This window comes from Talaromyces marneffei, chromosome 6 (genome assembly GCF_009556855.1).
Source record: "Talaromyces marneffei chromosome 6, complete sequence".
Taxonomy (NCBI): domain Eukaryota; kingdom Fungi; phylum Ascomycota; class Eurotiomycetes; order Eurotiales; family Trichocomaceae; genus Talaromyces; species Talaromyces marneffei.
Genome location: NC_072353.1, coordinates 1,288,804 through 1,309,355, shown reverse-complemented (window position 1 = coordinate 1,309,355; position 20,552 = coordinate 1,288,804). Strand labels below are relative to the sequence as shown.

Here is a 20,552-nt window from a genome sequence, read left to right as displayed (position 1 = left end):
TCATCATCACCTTTGTTTCGACAACAGGGCCTTTCCGGTTCAGTTCAGTTCTGCGACACGCCCTCTTTGTTCATCCTCTGATAGCATGCTCGCGCCTGCCGACGTCAACTGCGCATGAAACTCTTCGGTCTCCCAAAATCTTCAAGGACGCGCATTCGCCTTTCTACCACCTCCACTTGTCCACCACCACCAACCCCAACCAGCCTACACGTCGTTATCAAAATGCGCCCTTCCGTTATCTACAATTAAATCCTGAAGTTTGATCTCGTGATTGGATATTGATGAGCCATCCCTGGGGCTGGCAGTCCCGTCGCCTTCGCCATGGATTTGCGCAACATCATGAACAACGATGCCAGCAATGCTGCGAAACCTCAACCTCCGTCACTACAACAATCTCCACTGCGACAGAACTCAGAGCCCATCTTCGCTCCGCGACCAAACGAAGTTTCAACGCCCGGTCCATCCTATCAATCGAATCATTTCGCGCGCCCGCAACCTCCCTCGATACAGCCACAACACTCTCCCAGCGTATCCTCAGCATACAGTTCAACCCAATCCCCATTTCAATATAACTCGAGTATACCAGCAAATGGAGGACCTCCTCCTCACTATTCACAGAGTCCTCCGCCGCAACCATACCAGACCCGAGATTCTGGCCCGGTCACTCCGGCTAGCCCTGCAGTCTTCACACAGCCATCTTTAGCTTCCCCGTATACACCACGGACGAACTCGGCATCTCAACAACAGCAAAAGCAGCAACAGTCTTACTTCAATCAATATCCTGCTCCTCCGCCAGCTCATTCTGCTTCCGGCCCTCAGTCTAACTTTACTTATCCGCCTCACGCCAGTGAAAGTCCTCGTCCGGTAAATACTCAACGACCACCTCAACACCAGCAGATATCTCCTCCACCACCACAGCGTTCCCAGCCTAGTACGCCACTAGGTCCGCCTGCTGGTCCGTACCAACGTCCCCCGTCTCAACCTGCGCGGCCTCCGTCTGCGGGAGAAGGTACGCCAGTTCAAGCAACGAATACGTGGAGCCCTCACGATTCACATGCACCTGAACAAAGAACGGGCTATCCACAAAGCTATCCAGCTGCTCATCCACCGCCCAGGGATTTGAGACAGGCAGAAAGGCCCAGTCAAAGCCAATACCTCCCAGAATCCGACAGAGAAAGGAGCATTAGCATTAGTCCCAAAACCATCGTCTCACGACAGAGTCTATCTCAGGACCGAGACCCCATTGCGCCTCATCGTACCAGTATAGATGACGATCGCTGGCGTCAGAGTCCTTCTGGCAGTCACTCCCACAGCAGCTCTGTTGCAGAACACAAGTACTCATCACACCCGCCCCAGCAAGACTACGCTCAACGCCCTCAAGCGATGCAAATGAGCAGCTCCCCAATGGCGAGACACACACCATCTCGTGAGCCTTCGGCAGTACAAATTCAACCCATCAAGACCGAGATTCCAGAACCATCGGAGATCTCAGGACGACCGCCCAAACGGAAGAAGATGAGATACACCGAGCCTCCAATCTATGCTCGAAGAGTCCCAAGAGGTGGAAAAGGTCCAATCATTCCAAATCCAAGGCCAGCCATTCCAAAACACTCACCTGTCCGATTCGCCGTCCCTTCGCGCGCGACATCCGTGCAACGATCTGTGGCGTCGCCGTCTAGATCAATTCAAACCCCTGCGAGACCGCCACCTATCAATGGTACTACTCCTGTTAGCAGCCGCCCTGTTCCTCTGCCACAGCCACAACCCTCATACGGACTGTTGGGACCTTGGGAACCATCAATTTCTGGAAAGATCCCATACGAAGAAATCACAAAGACCGTCTGTGACTTTCTCTTCAAAGAGGTCGTCTGTAGGCCGGATCTTGCTGCGGGAGCCGCTGGAGCTGCTGCAACAGGGTCGGGGGCAATGCTGGAAATCGAGGCCAAGTTAGGACGAATAATGGATAAGGATCGGCAGGGACGTCTACGTCTACCAGTTATGAGTGAATGCATCCTCCAAACCGAAAACTCGGGATACCGGACTGCCTTTGAAAGTTCTATGAGCTTGGTAAGACCTCAATTCTGAGCTAATATACTATCCATGCTAACGATTCCTAGGCGCAACATCAGGCCATGAATAATTTCTTAAACGAAGCTGTAAAGGCTTCAATGCCCCAAGCTGGGCTCAATCGGATTCCTCTGTCGTATGCACACAAGAGAGAGCGCGATACATTTTATGAAGTACCACCTTCAGAGCTACCTCCGCTCATACAGAATTACCTGAATCCACGACACAAACCTAAAGTGCGAGTAACCACCGATCAGAAAACCGGCGAAATCCTGGCAAAGATTATCAAATGCCGGCTAGCAGATTTAGATGTGTATAGTCCTCGCACGAACGTTGACTGGCGCATTTCCGTCAATCTCGAAATGAACTATGACCGAGACGTACACAATTTTCCGATTGCAGGCGGTGGTTCTCAAAAGCCAGGTGGCGAAAGAATCAAAGATCGCATGAGTTATCGCCATTTGGCCTACCAGATTGATCTTACCCAAGTGGGTACAGCAGATGTGAGTTTCATTCCTAAAGCACAATACCATCACCCGGCTAATGAACATTTTAACAGAGTGCTATCAAGAAGGACTTCGAGCACGAGCTTGAGGTTGAGATTTCTGCGGCGGAGGTACGACGACAAGGGGAGCTTGCCAGAGAAGGGAACGAGAGAAACCAATACGAAGAACTCATCAAAGGCTTTGTCGATAACGTCCGCTTCCTCGCTCGAGCTGTGCCTAATGCATGAGCTGAAGAGTATCGCTGCACCTTCCATTTCCCCTCGAACGAATCACCATAAGCAACAAACGAATACATTGGAGTTGAAAAAAAAAACTTCAGCCAGAACATCTTCTTTTCTTCAACAGTTCTTCTGATGGTTGGGACGAATTTCTTGTCATTTTATTATAGAATGCGCGGCTATTTATTACCGTACATGGGTGGATGGGTTGGTATCTTATCTTTTGAAGCTTATGAGGGTTTGTCATATTACTTGTCTTCATATACTTACGTCTACTTCTTCTCTCTTCGATTCATCTCTATTTATTATCGTGTAAGCGATGAGGATGCTATTTGAATTTAATATGGTGTGTTTTCCTTTTCCTCTTCATCAGAGGAGAGCCAATGGATAAGAAACAGAAAAGTCATCTTTTTGTGAATTCTGAATTTCTGCATCTTAATGGGTATGTAGGTATGTAAGCGTCTCTAAACACATATGAATAGCTTCTTGGTAGCACAAAACGAGCAGAAAGAGATAAATAAATAACGAAAAGTAATACCATCGAGCCTTCATGCATTGAAATTAGATTGTGTATGAATCCAAGAAGAAGATGAGAACCATGAAGACTACTACACAAACCAAGTAACTAGCTATGTGAATAAGAAAAATAAAAATACAATCGGGGGTGTTTTTTTTTTTTGAATCACAGACCAATCAACTACTCCGAATCATCCAAATATGTCGGATTATCATCCCCCATCGCACCGGGTGTGGCAGCCATTGCTGGTGTTGGAGCGTCATAGGGTAATCGTCCACCGACAGTAAGGCCACCGCCACCACCTCCGGCGCCTGGTGTAGGCGCATTGAGAGCTCCGGGTGTCGGTGCGCTTTCGGCCCAGCGAGGAGTGGAAGCTGTGCCTGAAGCGCCTGGTGTAGGAGCTGTGGGATATGCGCCGGGTGTGGGTGCTGAGTAGTCGCCTCCGGGGGTTGGTGCATCGTACCGTCCGGTGTTGGCTGCAGCAGAAGGTGCGGAGTTGCTGTTGGCGGTCCAAGCGGGTGTGCGACTGCCTGTTGCAGCGCCCCAGGCTGGGGTACGAGATCCGGCTGCGAAGGCGTCGAAGCCGCCGCCGCTACCACCGCTACCTGAGTCATAGGGTGTCCGGGCACCGCTGTTCCAGGCTGGGGTGCGTCCTCCTCCCATTGCGCCGCCGTAAGCTGTGCGAGAACCGTCGGCTTTCCAGGCTGGTGTGCGTGAGCCACTGGCCGCGGAGCCTCCCCAAGCAGGAGCTGGGTTATGTTAGTATGAAGGTCATCTCATTGACACAGGAAAGGCACTTACTTCGTGAAGACAGTGATCCACCCCATGCCGGAGTCCTCGAATCCAGCGAGGCCATAGGTGTTCGCGAGCCAGCCCAATTTGGTTGTGGTGGTCCTCCAGGGCCTCCAGGCACACGGGGTCGACCTCCACGACCCATGTCGATAGTTTGACCGGTAATAGGACTAAGGCATGTTAGTAACTAGTTGCGAAAAGATTCTGGGACTGCAATGAACTTACTCCTTGACAACAACACCGGTCCGAGGAACCATGACTTTCGTTCCTTTAGTATGTAGCTCAACACGTACTAGGTCCTCCGTAGTCTCTCGAACAATACCGATTAGACCCTTGTAACTGCCTTTCGTGATACCGACAGTCTTTCCAATAAGCCGGTCTCGGCCAGCACGTGGAGGCGGCATGGCTCCTCCTTGAGGTGGGCGTTGCATGATAGCAGGGTTCATGCGTGACAAATCCGGACCTGTAGCACGGCCTCCCTTTGCGGACACCGTAACAACATTCGAAGTACGAACCACAATAACACCCGTGTTCTCGGCCTGCGCCTTGTTATGCAAGAAGAGGAAAGATCTGTGAATATGCATGATGACGCCACTGCGCTGTTCTCCATACATCTCGCGCACTGTATCTCCATGCCGAATCTCCGCACCGTTGCGGTCTGTCGCAACAGCGTCTTTGCGCTTGGCGATTTTGGATGCTATTCGCGACGGTAGAACGTTTCTGACAGAGCCATTCTGATCTATGACACGCAGTGACTCGCGATCAACTTGGATAATGCAAGCAACGGTAGTAGCACTAGAATTTGTTAGTATGCATTGAAATTCCAAAAAAGGGTTACGACTTCTTACTCAAGCTGAACAAGGTCATGCACGTCAAACGTTCCAAGCTTGCCATCAACACCAGACTCGGTCGAAAGCCGCAAGTCCTTGCTGAAAACAGTGATTTCTTCCATACTCATATCACTGAGTATGGTAACACTATCACCCTTGACCTGAACCACCATACCAAGTTCATCCTGATAACGGCTACCGCCAATGACTTTGACATGGTCACCTTCACGGAATCGCTTTCGTAGGGTTTTGATCGGCGCATCTATTACTTGTCCCTTCATGTCACCTTCTGTGACCTCCAACGTGATAATATCGCCTCTGGTCGCGACCGTTTTTCCGATTATGCCTTGTTGTTCACCTTTGTACACTTCGACTTGATCTCCAGGTCGGTAAGCATCCTCTGCAACGGTGTTCTTGAGCGTGTTGGCCAATGATGCCAGGTCGATATTTGCAGTACCGTCCTCAGAGCCCCGAGCAAACATGGTGACTTCCTCTAGGCGAGGGTTGACGTTTGTCGTGATCAAATGCTGAATCTTCATCTCCTTGACTAAGAAGCCATCGACGTAGGTGTCGCCCATGTAATTCCAAGACTTTCCGCTCAAATTGGATGTTCCTACTAGATGTCTGCCATGCTTCTTACTGGCTTCTGCCTCACTAAACAGACGTTGAGGTGGTCGAGCGGCTGTGTTGTTTGCGGCGCCGAATCTCTTTCTCTTCACATCGGCAGGTGCAGAAAGGTCTTCATTCAATCCGTAGTCGAGACGAGGAACCAGGCGAACAGTGACTTCCAAACCGTTTGTTTCGACTTCTTCAATTTGAGCAAGATCGCCTTGGTATTTTCCACGCTTGATTCGCACCCAGTCACCGGGGTTGAGCTCTTCGGACTTCTTGACTCGTAGAAGATCAGGCATCTCCTTGACCGGTACCAAGACCATCTTGGTCTTAGGATAGACATCGAGAAGACCGTCGAGAGCTTCCATGACCTCGGCCTGTCTTCTCGCTTCAATGTAGACGTAACCAGTCATTGTCTTTCCACGCTCAAAGGCTGATATAATCTTCAATCCATGACGGGTACCGGGAGGTCGCTGTTCGATACGCTTCTGAATATTGAGCACCACATCTCTCTCTTTTCCCGGCTTGCAGCGAACACCCCAGATACTTGGATCGTCGACACTGGGAAGAAGCAATCTCTTGGGAACAACGACCGAGTCTGTGGCGGCCATACGGTTGCGCCCATATCGTTCTTTGAGTGCAGCTGCCTGCTTCTCAGCGTCCATATGAGCTTCAAGCTCGCGTTGGCGATCGAGTTGTCTGTGTCTGCGGTCGTCTAGCTCAGCGCCGAGGGGGAGCGCATCGAGATCGTCGGGATGGGCTTCGGCGCCAAATACATCGCCCATGTCATCTTCTTCATCCTCTGCTTCTTCATCGTCGTCATCAACGCCAGCTTCTTCTTCAATAAAAGCATTGACACCGCCTCGTCTCCTGCGCTTTTTAGGTCGGCCCTAGATATAACCATTAGAACCCAAACAGAGTAAAAATTTGCTGGAACAATTCTATAACTTACTGAAACAGCATCTTCATCATCATCATCTTCTTCATCCTCGTCCTCCTCTTCATCCTCTTCGTCTTCCGCCTCATCCTCGTCTCCTTCATCTTCATCGCCTCTTCCTTCGCCTTCAGCTCCTTCATTGTCATCCTCAGCATCTTCATCCACCTCGACCTCCCGACCTCGTCTGCGATCGGGTCTGACGCCTTCCTCGTCCGAGTCGACAGCTGGGGCTGGGTTGAAGTCGTCGTCCTCCTCATCGGAGCCGAAATCCTGGTTCAGCACGTTGTTTGACATTGTTGCGGTTTGAGTGATAAGTTTCTCGATAGGGAAATTCGATATAAGAGTAAAAAAGGGAACAAAATTATAGGATAGTCAAGGACGTGGCGGGTAAAACGTGGTCGTCAAGAGCGCGTAGATCGGATGGTAATGCGACTAATCGTGGATAAGTCGCAGCGAGAATAATAAAAGACGTTGACCACAAACCGAAACGGGGGTCAAAGACTCAGAAATAAATGAGAAGCAAGACGAAATGGAATAAATGCGCAAGGTCCTTTGCCCAACGACAAGCTGCTAGTGGTCCTCAGGCCCAGCGACGAGTCTGAGAATCGTGCTCGCCTCCGACCAAAAGAAAAGCGGCGTAACCTGACTGGCAATATGTATCGATGTTAATCTCAGTCCCGACCACGAAGATACAAGAGTGAGTCGTGACTGAAACAATGGAAGAGCCTTAAATGAAGAGAAAGTTGTTCAAAATAAGTTGAGGCTGTCCAGAATTAGTCTTAGTCCAGTTCCAGCTTTAATGAAGGCCAAATACCGGACTGCGCTTTTGGTTGGCCTCGCTGGCCCTAACTTAACATGCGGCATCAGCTTTGATTATCTAATCCATCGATAGATTCCCGTCAACATCTTCTAAGTTAACTAACTAGTTAACTACATCAAAAGCTCACGTATATTTTTGATGGTCACTTTGTTAGTTGATTAAGGAATAAGCCCATAGCCATAGCCTAGGTTTCTTCAGAGTATGATTAACCCCAGCGCACACTGACCTCTTCCTTCAGTGCTTATCAATAACTTTTACTGACTGAGCGAGCAATCATCTCCACGAATATGTATCAACCTTTATAAAACCATCTTCATGGTGTCAACTATTCTTGGAACCCATGGAAGTCATGAAAGATGGCCCAAATACTTGACCTCCCCACAGAAATACTACTTCTAATCGGTAGATGCATAGAAACAGAAAAGGACATAAACTCCGTCTGCCAGACAAGTCACAGATTCCATGCCCTCTTCACTCCGTACCTCTATAAACTCAACGTCCGACAGGGCAAGAGCTCAGCCCTAGTCTGGGCCGCCGAACATGGCCGCCCAGCCACCGCAAGACTAAGCCTCCAAGCCGGCGCTCGCATAACGGCGTCCAAAGATGGTATGCCCCTCATATCCTGGGCTGCGCGGGGCGGACATCTGGAGGTTGTCAAACTACTACTCGACACGGGCAAAGTCCAGATCGATTTCCGAGGCTCGCCAATCTACAAGATCGCATTAGGCTGGGCAATCAAATGCGGCGACGAAGCCATTGTCAAGTTACTGCTTGATGCAAAAGCCGATGTGAATAAACGCTCCATTGATGGCGCAACGCCATTGATTGCGGCTGCAAAGGCGGGCCATGAGGGGATTGTGAGGCTGTTGATTGAGACAGGAAAAGTCGGCTATGATATGAGAGATGCGAATAGTTGTACTGCTTTATTCTATGCTGTGTCATGTGGTTATGAAGACATTGTCGAGCGGCTGCTTGAGACTGGGAAGGTGGATGTTAATATTGGTGATTTTCACTGTCGATTACCCTTGAGCTACGCTGCTGAAATGGGGTATGAGGGGATAGTGAGGTTACTTTTGGAGACTGGGAAGGTGAAGGCTTACTACGGAGGTACGGTAGTTGTTGGGGGGACACCGTTGGCTTGTGCTATTAAGGGAGGGTATGTAGGGATTGTGAAGATGTTGATGGATACCGGAGAGCCTGTTATGCATATTCCAGATCAGAATGGTCAGACGGCGTTGTCTTTGGCTGAAGAAGGGGGTAATGCAGACATATTAAAGTTGCTTCGGCCGGAGGTAGATACTAGGAGTTGACCACTAGTCGATATAACTATCCATAGATTTACGAGGATACCTAAGCTATCAATGTGCACATGTAAAAATAGGTACAGGTAAGATTTTATCAACGTGATTCCTAAATAGAATATATGACCTATGAAAATTGGATTATTCAACATTGCAATATTGATTGATGGAATCTAGTAAAGTCCACGATAAAGGTTTAGATATATATTGATGTAGAACATACAGAAATATAAACAGTCGTACCTCGCAATCTTGGAACAGAAGAGACGATAGCTCAGAGCCCAGTTGAAACAACGAAAAGCGTGTCATAAAAAAGAGCACATGCGTACATACATACTTACAGTACATGCAGAGAAAAACTCAACTCAAGTCTAGCCAAGTCACGAGTGAGTGGGTATCAAAACTAAACCACTGCTACATCTATAGCTTCATACCAAACATCTTGTGAACCCTCATACTCTGACGTATACTAAGATCAAGCATAATCTCCTCACTACCACCGGGAATAGCATAAGCACGCACATCACGGTACAAACGCTCAATCTTGCCACCTTGGCCACCACGGCTGTAACTGAGACCACCAAAGATTTGACTGGCTTCTCGGGCACAGAATTCAAAGGTCTTGGTTGATTGGGCCTTGAGACCGGCAATGGCGCCACCCATCTTGAGCATGGCTTCGGTGTCTTCCATGGATTGGGCTTGGTAGACGACGTTCTCGAGCCAGTTGTAGGCAGCTTCGATCTGGCGGGCCATGTCGGCGAGTTTCATGCGGATGACGGGATGGTCGATGAGTTTCTTGCCGAAGGTGCGACGCTTGTTGGCGTATTTGACAGATTCCTCGTAACAGACGCGAGAGAATCGGAGAGATTGGATGATGATACCAATACGTTCGTGGTTGAAGTTGGTCATGATGACTATTCAATGTAAGCGGATGGTTTTAACGAGGTCTTCTTGTAGATAGTTTACTCACCTTTGAATCCTTGGTTTTCCTTTCCGATCAAGTTCCCAACAGGAACCTTGGTGTCTTCGAAAGTGATATAAGTAGTACCACTGCTCCAGACCCCCTGGCAGTCCATGCGACGAGTGCTGACACCGCCGTTTTCTCGCTCAACAAGCAAAACGCTGATACCGTTCATGCCCTCGCCTCCAGTACGGACAGCGACAGTGAAATAGTCAGCCCAGATACCATTGGTAATCCATTTCTTCTCGCCGTTAACAATGTAGTGCTTTCCATCTTCGCTCAATTTGGCTTCGCAAGTCAAGTTGGCCACGTCACTACCAGCATCGGGCTCGGTAATAGCGAGACAAATGCGCTTGTCACCAGCCAAAATACCAGGCAAAATCCGGTCCAGCAAGGGCTTCTTGCCAAACTTGACGAGTGGCGGGCACCCGATACCGAAACCGCCAATCAAGTTCCAAACCAGACCACCGCTACCAGTGCGCGAAAGCTCATCAGTAACAATGAGTTCGTGGAAGTGATCCCACATCTCTGGAGGTACCGACTTGACTCGAGCCTGTGTGTATTCAGCTGGGAAGTGGACGCCAAGAAGGCCGGCGAGATAACCGCGTTCTCCCATCTGTTTGTAGATGCTGTCTGGTACTTTCTTTCCTTCGTCCCATTCTGTCACGTATGGCTCGATTTCGGATTCGACCCATTCTCGGACTTCTGCGCGAAGAGCGGCGTGTGTCTCGTTGTAGTAGGGAGAGTGTTGCTAGAGAGAAAGTGAATTAGCATACAACGTTTGCGAATGATATAAAGGGAGTAGAGACATACGCCTTGGTACCACGAGGGGTCTGCGAAAGGAATAAGGTCTCCGTAGGGGTCCAAAGGTCCCTCTGATTTGGCGGGTTTGGCGATAGCTTTGGCCTTGGCTGGGCTGGGTGCAGCAGGAGTAGGAGCAGGAGCGGAGGGTGCCTCGACTTTCTTGGTGTCGAGAGATCCAATTTGAAGCTGGCTCTTGTACTTCTTCAAGATGCCTTCATTGTGGTACTTCCAGAACTGCTTGGAGGCATCTTTGCCGGCAACACGTTGAAGAACTATACGGAATCCTGATTAGTATGGCGGATAACGCTAAAATGAGTTTCTACGTTAACATACTCTTCTTGCCACCTATTGACAGGGAAGTTAGTCCTCGATATTCATCAATACACGAAGATAGGCTGGTTGCTAATAACTTACCAGGATGATCATCCTGAAACTTGGTCACATCATAGACATCCTCGTCAATGACAATCCACAGGCTATCCGACTTATTATGAGCAGCCACCTGCTCTTTCGAAACCCTTTGCGACATTGCAGTGGTTATGCTGTGCAACGAGTGATGATGTTATAGTGGTACACGGACTCGGACTCGAAACTTGGCGCGACGGAGCAAGCAAGCAAGTTATCTAACACACAAAGGAAGGATACGAAGGAATAAAGAAGAAAGAAATACAGGATTTCGTCCGAGTAGCAGCTGATTATAAAGAGGAAAAAGGCATCAAAACCCCACGGGGCTCGAGGTAGGAATATTGTGTTGGATTTCGGAGAGCTCGGTTCGTCGAACTTGATTCACATGCTTGTGATTTTGCCCGCCGGCGTCATAGGTAGGTAGATGTTCTAGCGGGCCGCTGGCAGCGGAGCCAACCAAAGACCGGCTAAAATAATAGCCAGTAAGCTGCCTAACTCGGAGCAGTAATTACTATTCACGGACGAGGGCCGAATCAACTAACTATGGCCCAGAAAGGGTCGTCGGACCGCGATCGTTCGTATTCTTTGCTGTGTCGTGGCCAGACGCTATACCAAAAGCAGAAAATACCGAGGCAACCCGTTCACGGCCACACGTGACTTTTTTTGTTGAACTTGCGAAGTTGCGACCCGACAATCACATGAGCCTCATGAGGCTGCTTCAGTTAAAATAAGTATACTGTGGTAACTCACTAGTTGATGGATTCGAGGCTCACTGCAAATTCATGTTAATTATGATCGACGCGGTCTTAGCCGTGCTATAGTTACAAGAAGTGATCTTAGATTTATAATAAAAGTAGTGATACATGCAGGAGCATATGCAACCATAACAACGCTGCGGAAGCCGTCTACTTTAACTAGCCCCCTATCTTCGAATCTATTCCTCCATATTCTCCGTCTCGTAGCCGAACTCATCGGGAACAGGGGCATCCTCCGCACCCTCTTCATCTTCGTCAACGGCAGTGAGTACGCCTGCCGCTAGAGCAGCGCCAGTTGCAGCTGCTCCGGCGTCGCCTCGCTGTGGTGTCTCAAAGGCAGCATTGGCAGCTCCCTGAGCCTGTATACGGTCCGTGAAGTATTGCATAGCATCTGAGAAAGCCGCTTGTCGAATCTCAGTGGTGGCTCGCAGTTCGATTGTCTCGCGTGGTTCATCTGGTTTCTTGTCAAGAACAACAACCACTCCTCCAGTAGGCTGTAAACAGAGTCAGTACCATATCTGATGTAGAGAGTGCAGTTCGTATAGAAGAAAATTGACTTACTCGCTTGACAGGCTCGTATCGAGGGTCGGGGAAGGTCAAGTATTTCAACTGGGCTGGGAGCACACGAGACATGTTCTCCAGCTCGTATCCGACCTTCTCCTTCTCCGCCTTCTTCTTCTGACCCTCCTCCTTGGTAGCCTCTTTGGCCTCTTCGCCTTCCTTGACAGCACTCTCGTCTGTCTCCATCTTCTCGGGAAGCTGACCGGAAACCTTGGGTGTCGTGGGTGTCTGATCAACGTCCATGCTTTCTCGCCTTTGTTGCTTTTCGCGACGCTGAGCACGTCGCTTGGCTTGATTAGTAGTAGAAAGAACAGCCGTCTTCACTTTCTCAGGAGCTTCGTCAGCCTTCACTTGCTGCTCAGGAGGATAGTCGAAGAGGCTAGGTCTTGTGTTGCTATGGAATTGGAATACAGGAACTTCGAGGGATTGATCGACACCAATGACTGCAGTAGGCGTGTAACTCAGGGAAAGGAAGTGTGCAAGAGGGAACCAATACCAGTACTGTGTGAAGACAGCAGCACCGACAATACCAGGCATGTTGAGATTACCCGTCTGGGTCTGTAGACTGATGGTGCAGTTGCGCCCACCAGCATCAATAATACCCAAAGCAAGAGCACAACCAAACTTAGCCATAGCATCCTCATGGCGATCTGTGATCATCTTATTCATCATTTTGCGAATGCTGCCAACCTTGGGGTTCATAGTCTCGTTCTGTTGAACGAGGACCATGGCAAGAGAGATGAGGGCACCCTGCCTGACGAAATCCGTAGGATCCTTGAGCATGGGTTCTAAGAGATCGATAGCTTCATCAAGACCAGTGCCAGCACATGAGATACCCAAAGCCATCGCAGCACCATAACGGACATGTGGGTTGTATGACTCAGATAATAACTCAACCATGCGAGGAACGCTCTGGTGCTTGCGGAACAAGATAAATCCTAAGCTCATGACTGCCACTCGACGGACGTCATCGTTGACGTCGCTAACTGCAACATGAAGAAGCTTGCGGACAGCTTTATTACTTCCCGTACCGCAGTAGGCCAATGCAACGGTCATGATACCTCCGTAACGGAGGTAAGGATCAGGGTCGCCCAGCAAACCGTTAATGAGTTCGTCAGCTGCTTCTTGACGGCCGTACATGATCAAAGCCATGCCCAATGCAAGACCTCGCACAATCTTCTCGTGCTGAGTCTCGTGTGCATATTGAACCATTTCTTCTAACAGTTTCATGTTACCAGTACCCAACATGACAAGGCCCATAGCCAAACCAACAGCCTCTCCGTTCACGGCAGAGTCGGTGTAGAGAACAGACTTGAGATCCTCCCAGATACCCTCATCGCCTGTTGCCATACCAGCAACACCAAGACCAAGAGCGCCTCCATGCTGCACAACTTCCTCGGTTGCCTTCTTGAAGTGATCACGGATAAGCTCAACAGCAGCACCACCGTGATTGGCGTATATCAATCCGTATGCGAAAAGCGAACCACCCTGGCTGTAGACAGAGCCCGTGCTACCGACTCCGGAGATATGTTCACGAGGGAGATACGGGGCCAAAAGCTTTCGACCTTCCGACAAATTTCCCTTGTGAATCACACCCAGAGCAGCGGTTGCCGTGAACTTAGACCAGTTGACGGCTTTTCCGAGCCACTCCAAGTTGTCTCGGAAGAACTTGTCGTGCGTCGTTCCTGCATGCATAAATGCATTTGAAAAAGTGACAGCATTGTGGAAAATCGAGTTTCTGGCTTCAAGGCTATCCCGGATTTTGTTAAGAATCGACACATCGGCCTTATTGCTACGGTAGAGGAACTCAAGGTTCAATTGAATGGTCTTGACACCTTGTAGGATGTCGCGTATATTTGTAAAAGCCAAACGGGCCTCCTCAGTCAACTCGGCCTTGGAGGAGGATTGATTTGCCAGCAAGGAGTCTGCCTCGGTGGCGGCCTCTTCGTTTGCGTTTTCAGTTTTGGGTTCTTCTGGAAGAAGCTCCTCAATCTCAGCAATCACTTTCTTCAAGAATTCTTGAGTGCTGTTATCGTAGAGATCGAATGAAATCTGATAAGCGATTGTTCGGGCCCGAGTCTCGTCCTTGTCGATGAGTTGTCGGAGAATCTCGGTGGCCATGGAATGCTCGTCGAGGTAAACAACACATTTGGCGATGGCGAAATAATCTGGGGATGGAATTTGATTCAGGAGCTCCAAAATGAGTTTCAAAATCTAGATGCAGCGACTTGGTTAGTTTATGACGATAGAGTCAAGGTCAAAGACATCACAAACCTCATTACGGAAACTTCGCTCCTGAATCACACTCATGCAGATGTCTAGTACATATTCGATCAACTCCTCGCCATGTCTTGAGGCTTCTCCTTGTTGTTGCTTCTCAGATTCACTGCAACGAAGGATAGCCGTCCGAAGGACATCTAGATTCTTTGCTTCGATTGCGATTCCGACAACCTGACGATATCGTTGCTGGCGGAAACACTGTTCGAATAATCGCTCAATTACACCTTGTAATTGTTTCTGGACACCTCTTCTCACAACCAAGGAAGTCTCTTCGAATTTGGAAGCGCTGTCTTGCGGGAAAGTGGCATCTGCGCTTGGTTCTTCCTCACGCGACAAAAGAGATTTGGAGGGGAGGGCGGATTGTGAGAATGGAGTAATAGGAGAAGCCAGACTGGCAGATGTGTTCGTAGCGCCGTTCGAGGAAGGAAAGGCTGTGTTGAGAGACAACGGAGCTTCACCAACCGATGGATGGCGGCTGGCGGATAGCGCTATGAATGTGTCGATACATTTGGCTATGATGGAGTTAGAAATGTGCAAGTTTAAAGGGCCAGTACGTGTGTCCTACAGATGATCGTCTGCTCGAATTCGCCACCCTTATCCAAGTTCAATAACTTTCCAGCTCCTAGTGCGAACACCATGCTCTCATTGTATTCTTGTAAGTGGTAGTAGACTTTCGAAGCTACTAAAGCTGCGAGTTCGCGCTCGGGGAAGGTCTCGTCTTCGTATAACGCCTCTCTGCATGACAACAAACGTCAACGCTCGCCATCAACCATCGGCCAACAATCGGTCGATGATGAAAAATAGAAGACCCGGGATAAGACATACATTTGAGGGATAGCATCGACAATATCTGTCCAGAGCACATCGACTTCAGCGTCAAGTGTCTTCAAAGCAAACACTCTGAGCTCTGGGTCTGGCTCGGACAGGAAGCCAACGAGGCCAGAAGCTGATGTGAGTCCAACCATCTTTCAAGCTTTGCCGATGACTTGATGGTAGATGTACTGAAAATGCGGCAAATCTGTGCTCCGTGAACCCGATTGTGTGATGGTTCAGACGACGGAGCTATCTGGGAGTGGTGAGCAGGTTGTGAGTAGCTTTCGATCGTATCGAAGGGCGACGTTGACACACTGTGTTTGGGAAGCACGAAGGTACTTACTAACAACGAGTTCAAAAAAAAAAAAAAGAAGCTGCAAAAAGTTCAGATGAAAAGAAAATGAGGTGTGATAGATGAAGGGAGATGGATGATGGAGGTTGAAAAGGCGCTTTTGCTTGGGCGCAGAGCACACGTCAATGCCGGAGCTGACAAAGTAAACGCTGCGAGGTCACGTGCAATGACGGGGAGCTCGACCTGCCAAGAGCTTCCTTCCTTATCAGCAACTGATTAGCCCGGTCACCAGGAGCTAGCTTGGTTAATCGTATACAACAACTCATGTGGTTTGCCTGGTCATGGGAACAGTGTCAATCCACTGTTAACCTCTTTTATTTCATATAGATTTGTTTTGCGTTCCAGCGTTGATTCTGTTTCCAGCGATATTCTTCTACTCTGAACAACACCCGAATTCGTTCGTCATTGAGATACCTAGTTCAAGGTTAAGACATCCAACATGTCTACGTTGCTTCCATATTCCGATATTTCCTCTTCAGAAAAACGAATACGTTCCGCTACTTCCGAACGTCCTGATGACCCACTCTTATATATCGAACGGCAGTCTAGATACTTGCAGCGACAGATACAGAGCCTATTGGATGCGCAAAGCGATGGCCTGCTAGCTAGTATGCAATCGCCGGGGCATGTCAGCAATGATATCTTTTCGAATGCTAGCTCCACACCACCTGCCTCTGCAACTGGGAGCCGAGAACAAAGCGTGCGTACGATACCTGTTCGACAGCCGCCGAAGAAGAAGATCGGTTTGCGTGCTGCACGAAAGGGCATACTACGATCAATGAGCGACCTTCTCAGTCTCCGGGAAGAAGAGAAGCGGCTTTTACAGAGACAGATACAACAAAGACAAGAGGCGATCGAAGAAGTCGATACGTTTGCGAGCAAAAAAGCCGGCCTCGAGAAGACGTTAACGGACTTGGAGAACGATCGCGAGGGTGACCGGGCTCGGAAGCTGAAAGGGGAAGCGAAAGGCCTAGAATACGAAATTGAAGAGCTTGAGTTAAAGCTTGCCGACATGAAGGCGAGGCACCGGCATATCATACAAGAAGTCTCTCGTATAGAGAATGCCGTGGACGCCAAGCTCTCGTCTTATAAGGAGTCTTTGTCAATTCTTGACACGGAAGTCCGTCGGTATTTGGAAATTCCGCCGCTTCAGCCTTTGAAGCATAATGTTAAAAGGTCCTCATTTTACTCCCTCCATCCAAAACGACGAACGCTCGAATTAGCTCGCGAACATTGGCAGGCGGAACAGTCAGAATTGGCTAAAAGACAGGAGAGTGTAGACATGGAAATTGCTGCACTAGATGATGGCGGACCTGTATGGCAAAGCGTGGTTAAAGAGCTATCGGGTTTTGAACGGAGATTGAGGGATGGCATGCAACAATCACTGATGCTATCGAAGTCGTCGCTGTTACCTTCGGACAATGAAGAAGCACGGAAACAAGAACAAGGGAAGAAAATCATTGAGGACCTAGAGGCTACAACTCGCTTTATTGAGGAAAAGCTCGAGCTTGCCGAGGAGAAAGATTGGAAACTGCTCGTGTGCAGCATTGGCACCGAACTGGCCGCTCTACGAGAAGCTCAAATAATGTTGAAGCAAATGTTCGGTTATACGGACCAGGAAGACCCTGAAAACCCAGTTGCACTAACTACAGAGACCACCACCACAAGAAACAGTATTAGCAATCTACGGGGATCTGACCAACAACCAGAATCCACCACTACCGCACTGGCCAATCCTCCTACAGTCAGTGTCAGCGAGGATGACGAGCATGCAGACGAACCACCATCAGATCTATTGAAGGATGTGACATCAGAAGAATTGAAACCTACAACATTCCGATCAGAAGATGAGGACGACGACCCTGATCCAGCTTGGCTGCTCTCTGACCCATAGATACACATTCACAATTATTCCGGGCTTCTCATTTGCGCATGCGTTTTTTTTTTATTCATACTGTTTTAGCGTTCTAGCATTCTAGCATTTTAGCATCTACTGTGAACATATTATATCAAATTATAAAAAGAGCAAAACTTGATTTTCCCCCGAACTCCGAACAATAAACACATCTAAATACAGCAGGGATATCGCTGAAATCGATAGATTCAAACATTAGAGAGAATAGTTGAGATGGAGCAGGTCAGGCTTAAGCGTGTTTATGTATCATACCTTCTGACAACCCACACAGGCGTTCATCACACATGGTACTATATAGGAGTTGCAGCTATTGTGCGAGGAAGATGACTGCTACACACAAGGCATCGGCCATCTTTCTCAAATGACTTTCCATGCCCAATTCGGCATAGAGTATGGCGTTCATGAAGCTTCTACTATGCGTCTATTGCGCGTGAGGAGCCCCGGGTGGAGGATAATATTCCTGGGTTGTTTGGGGAGGTGGTGGGTATTCTGTCTGTTGAGGAATAGGCTGTTTTACATCCTGCGCATGCGTGACATCGGTGCCGAACTGAAATGGTTGTTGAGCGACTGTATCCTCCGGGCTAACTGGCGAAATGTAGTGGGTCGAGTAACCTGCCTCGTATCGCTTGCCATCATGGTCCACCACCGAGAATCCTCTGCCCGGAACCGATGCGCCGTATGGACCCATGCCACCGGCCATCATGTATTGTTGTTGCAGCATCATTGGACTTGCTTGATGGTAGGGAGAGACTGGATAACCGCCCCAGGCGGGTTGCATCCAACGATTTTGCATTTGATTGCGACGTTTCTTTGCGATCTTGCGACGGTGTCTGACGAGGCAGAAACAGCATAGGGCAAGTGAAGCGACGATGATCAAGAAGCCAATGATGGGCATCACAATTATGACGGTCAGGAATTGCTGGACAGTTGACGTTCCTGTCGACGTGGCTGTGGAAGTGTAGGATACAGTTGTAGTTGGTAGATGTGTAGTGTTGAAGATGCGAGTGGCAGCGATGGGGAAAGAGGTGCCACCGGAAGTCGGGAAATGGCAGTTGTAGCGGACAGCTTCCAAGACTGAAAGAATATAAAGTCAGCAAACCAGGTTTGTTTTCTATAGCAAATCAGAAACGTACAGTTTGCAAAGAATGATTGCTGCGAAGTCAAGGCATAACAATTCCCGCATGTTGTCACGACATTGTCGGGAAAGGAAGTAGAAGCGCAGAAATTAGAAAGTTGATTGCCGATAGGATTGATCAATGACATATCGAGTGCTGGTCCCAACGGAGTGCAGGAGACTAGACATGGCGTGGAGACGTTGGTCACGCTCACTGGGTAGTTATATACACACGAAGAGAACGCGTATCGTAGATTGACTGGGAAAATAAAGTTAGTTTCAAACTTGCTATATTGGCAACACGAAACAGTACGGGAGACATACACAATCCCCAGTCAACATCAGTCTCCCCGATGGTGGTGTTTTGATAAGGACTGGCGAGAAGACATGAGACGCAGCTCTGGAAGTTCTTGCCTACTGTCGTGCCTATCGTGCTATTATAGTCTGCGTCAAGGCAGGCCATCTCGTCCGATGTGGTGTTTGTTGTGGTGCCGCACACATCTGTACAGGGTGAACCGCCAACAGTTCGTAAAGCATAGATTGGTGTCGCAATGGTGAGGAGCCACCAGACGGCCCATCGAACCGCCATCATGATAAGGCCTCACACAGTAATACTGTAGGTGTATGCTGGCCGTTCAATTACTGATTAAAATATTCCCTTCGTCGTGATTTCCCCAGATATGAACAAAGCTTTAATCGCACAAATGTAGGGTCGGAAATTGGCCCGTCATGAACGATATATAGCCAATGCAACCCGGAAAGTCGAAGAACCTGGCTCGTATGGCTTTTTGATCGACGGCCGAAAGAAGTACGTAGGCTTAAAAAACGTTAGCCCACGTCTGAGAAAGATCTCAGTGGGTTAGCATGCCGAGTTCACACAAAGAAAAGAAATGCGTAGATCGAGCATGGGTAACTGGATACTACGCCTTTTTGAAAACTCGAAAAGAGGGTGTTATACCGATTGTGCTGGGGGATCCACTGGGTAATACAGGAACTACTTACTACTACTGCGACTGGCCAGACCGCATGTAAGTGGTTGCGCAATCTACTGATGCATTTTCCCGTTCGATGCCGCCACTGGAAAACCCGCGTTTCTCTCGAGGAAAAACAGCATTCAATGGAGTAGACGAAGTGGGAGAAAAAGAAAGGAACAGGGACCGAAGCGCACGATGCATGAGTCCAGGTTGAAGAAGCACATACGACATAGTTTGTGCTGCAGGTTGGCAAATCATCACGGAAGAAGTCTTAGTGTAAATAAAACACGCAGCAAATCAGAAGCTGGAAGTATGCAAATTAACAACAGCTGCCAGTGCCCGAAGCTTAGCTATCCCTCCCGGCGGCAAGAGAAGGCTTCGGATACGCTGGACGAGAGAGCATGTCGGACCACTGAGCAGTGGAACAGTGAGGAGCCCCGCCATGAGGAGCGAAAAGGCGGTCCAAGCTTGGCGGGAGAAGGCGAGGTATTGGACAGAATTCAAGCAGAGTGCATTGTGACTGTGATGAGCGACCTGCAGCAGAAGTGGGCTTGCGACGGGTGATTCGTAGCGACTGTAGTGCTTGTAGCGAGAGAACGAGGCTAAAAGTCGACTAAGAAGAGGGCTAAGAGAGACGGAGATACTGGCTGATCATGTGCCTCAGCCAATCACATGGCCAGACCTGACCGTGTCTCTAGATTCGGACTAGCGCCGGCCCTCGGTTCATTGGCCATCAGAGCCATCACATCGCGCTAACCGCTTTTGCAATTAATTAGCCCTAATTTCCTGATCACAGACAACGGACGATGTATACTCCGTCCTCCCGTAGTAAATAGTGCTACGGACAGGGGATGCTACATGTGTCATTATTTGCATTGCATGGACTGGCACAGCTCTGCATAGCATAGCGGGGTAGATTGGATAGCTTGCTGCGAACTTTCTTTTCATCGTCAGTAGTTTGACAAATATCTGCGCTGCGCCGTATTTCGCCAAGGGTTGATGGACACTTTTGCAGACC

The 20,552-nt window shown here is 49.0% G+C and overlaps 7 protein-coding genes across 7 annotated transcripts; 3 read left to right on the top strand and 4 right to left on the bottom strand.

Annotated features, from left to right (window-relative positions):
* Window positions 1-321: 321 nt before the first annotated feature.
* Window positions 322-2,800, top strand: EYB26_007985 (uncharacterized protein; the record flags this gene model as incomplete). Its single annotated transcript, XM_054267244.1, has 3 exons — window positions 322-2,067; window positions 2,118-2,570; window positions 2,627-2,800. 3 exons carry the CDS (start codon window positions 322-324, stop codon window positions 2,798-2,800), a joined length of 2,373 nt encoding a protein of 790 aa, XP_054123219.1.
* A 688-nt stretch (window positions 2,801-3,488) lies between these two features.
* On the bottom strand, window positions 3,489-6,773 carry EYB26_007984 (uncharacterized protein; the record flags this gene model as incomplete). The annotated part of the gene is made up of 5 exons (XM_054267243.1): window positions 3,489-4,057; window positions 4,110-4,270; window positions 4,326-4,895; window positions 4,949-6,432; window positions 6,495-6,773. The coding sequence occupies 5 exons, from the start codon at window positions 6,771-6,773 to the stop codon at window positions 3,489-3,491; spliced, it is 3,063 nt and encodes a 1,020-aa protein (XP_054123218.1).
* An 882-nt stretch (window positions 6,774-7,655) lies between these two features.
* EYB26_007983 (uncharacterized protein) lies at window positions 7,656-8,609 on the top strand (the record flags this gene model as incomplete). The annotated part of the gene is made up of 1 exon (XM_054267242.1): window positions 7,656-8,609. One exon carries the CDS (start codon window positions 7,656-7,658, stop codon window positions 8,607-8,609), a length of 954 nt encoding a protein of 317 aa, XP_054123217.1.
* Window positions 8,610-9,020: 411 nt separating this feature from the next.
* On the bottom strand, window positions 9,021-10,894 carry EYB26_007982 (uncharacterized protein; the record flags this gene model as incomplete). The annotated part of the gene is made up of 5 exons (XM_054267241.1): window positions 9,021-9,514; window positions 9,571-10,312; window positions 10,375-10,637; window positions 10,699-10,710; window positions 10,780-10,894. The coding sequence occupies 5 exons, from the start codon at window positions 10,892-10,894 to the stop codon at window positions 9,021-9,023; spliced, it is 1,626 nt and encodes a 541-aa protein (XP_054123216.1).
* An 810-nt stretch (window positions 10,895-11,704) lies between these two features.
* EYB26_007981 (uncharacterized protein) lies at window positions 11,705-15,331 on the bottom strand (the record flags this gene model as incomplete). The annotated part of the gene is made up of 5 exons (XM_054267240.1): window positions 11,705-12,019; window positions 12,087-14,300; window positions 14,361-14,878; window positions 14,932-15,101; window positions 15,192-15,331. The coding sequence occupies 5 exons, from the start codon at window positions 15,329-15,331 to the stop codon at window positions 11,705-11,707; spliced, it is 3,357 nt and encodes a 1,118-aa protein (XP_054123215.1).
* A 639-nt stretch (window positions 15,332-15,970) lies between these two features.
* On the top strand, window positions 15,971-17,425 carry EYB26_007980 (uncharacterized protein; the record flags this gene model as incomplete). The annotated part of the gene is made up of 1 exon (XM_054267239.1): window positions 15,971-17,425. The coding sequence occupies one exon, from the start codon at window positions 15,971-15,973 to the stop codon at window positions 17,423-17,425; it is 1,455 nt and encodes a 484-aa protein (XP_054123214.1).
* Window positions 17,426-17,867: 442 nt separating this feature from the next.
* Window positions 17,868-19,149, bottom strand: EYB26_007979 (uncharacterized protein; the record flags this gene model as incomplete). Its single annotated transcript, XM_054267238.1, has 3 exons — window positions 17,868-18,520; window positions 18,580-18,819; window positions 18,885-19,149. The coding sequence occupies 3 exons, from the start codon at window positions 19,147-19,149 to the stop codon at window positions 17,868-17,870; spliced, it is 1,158 nt and encodes a 385-aa protein (XP_054123213.1).
* Window positions 19,150-20,552: the final 1,403 nt, after the last annotated feature.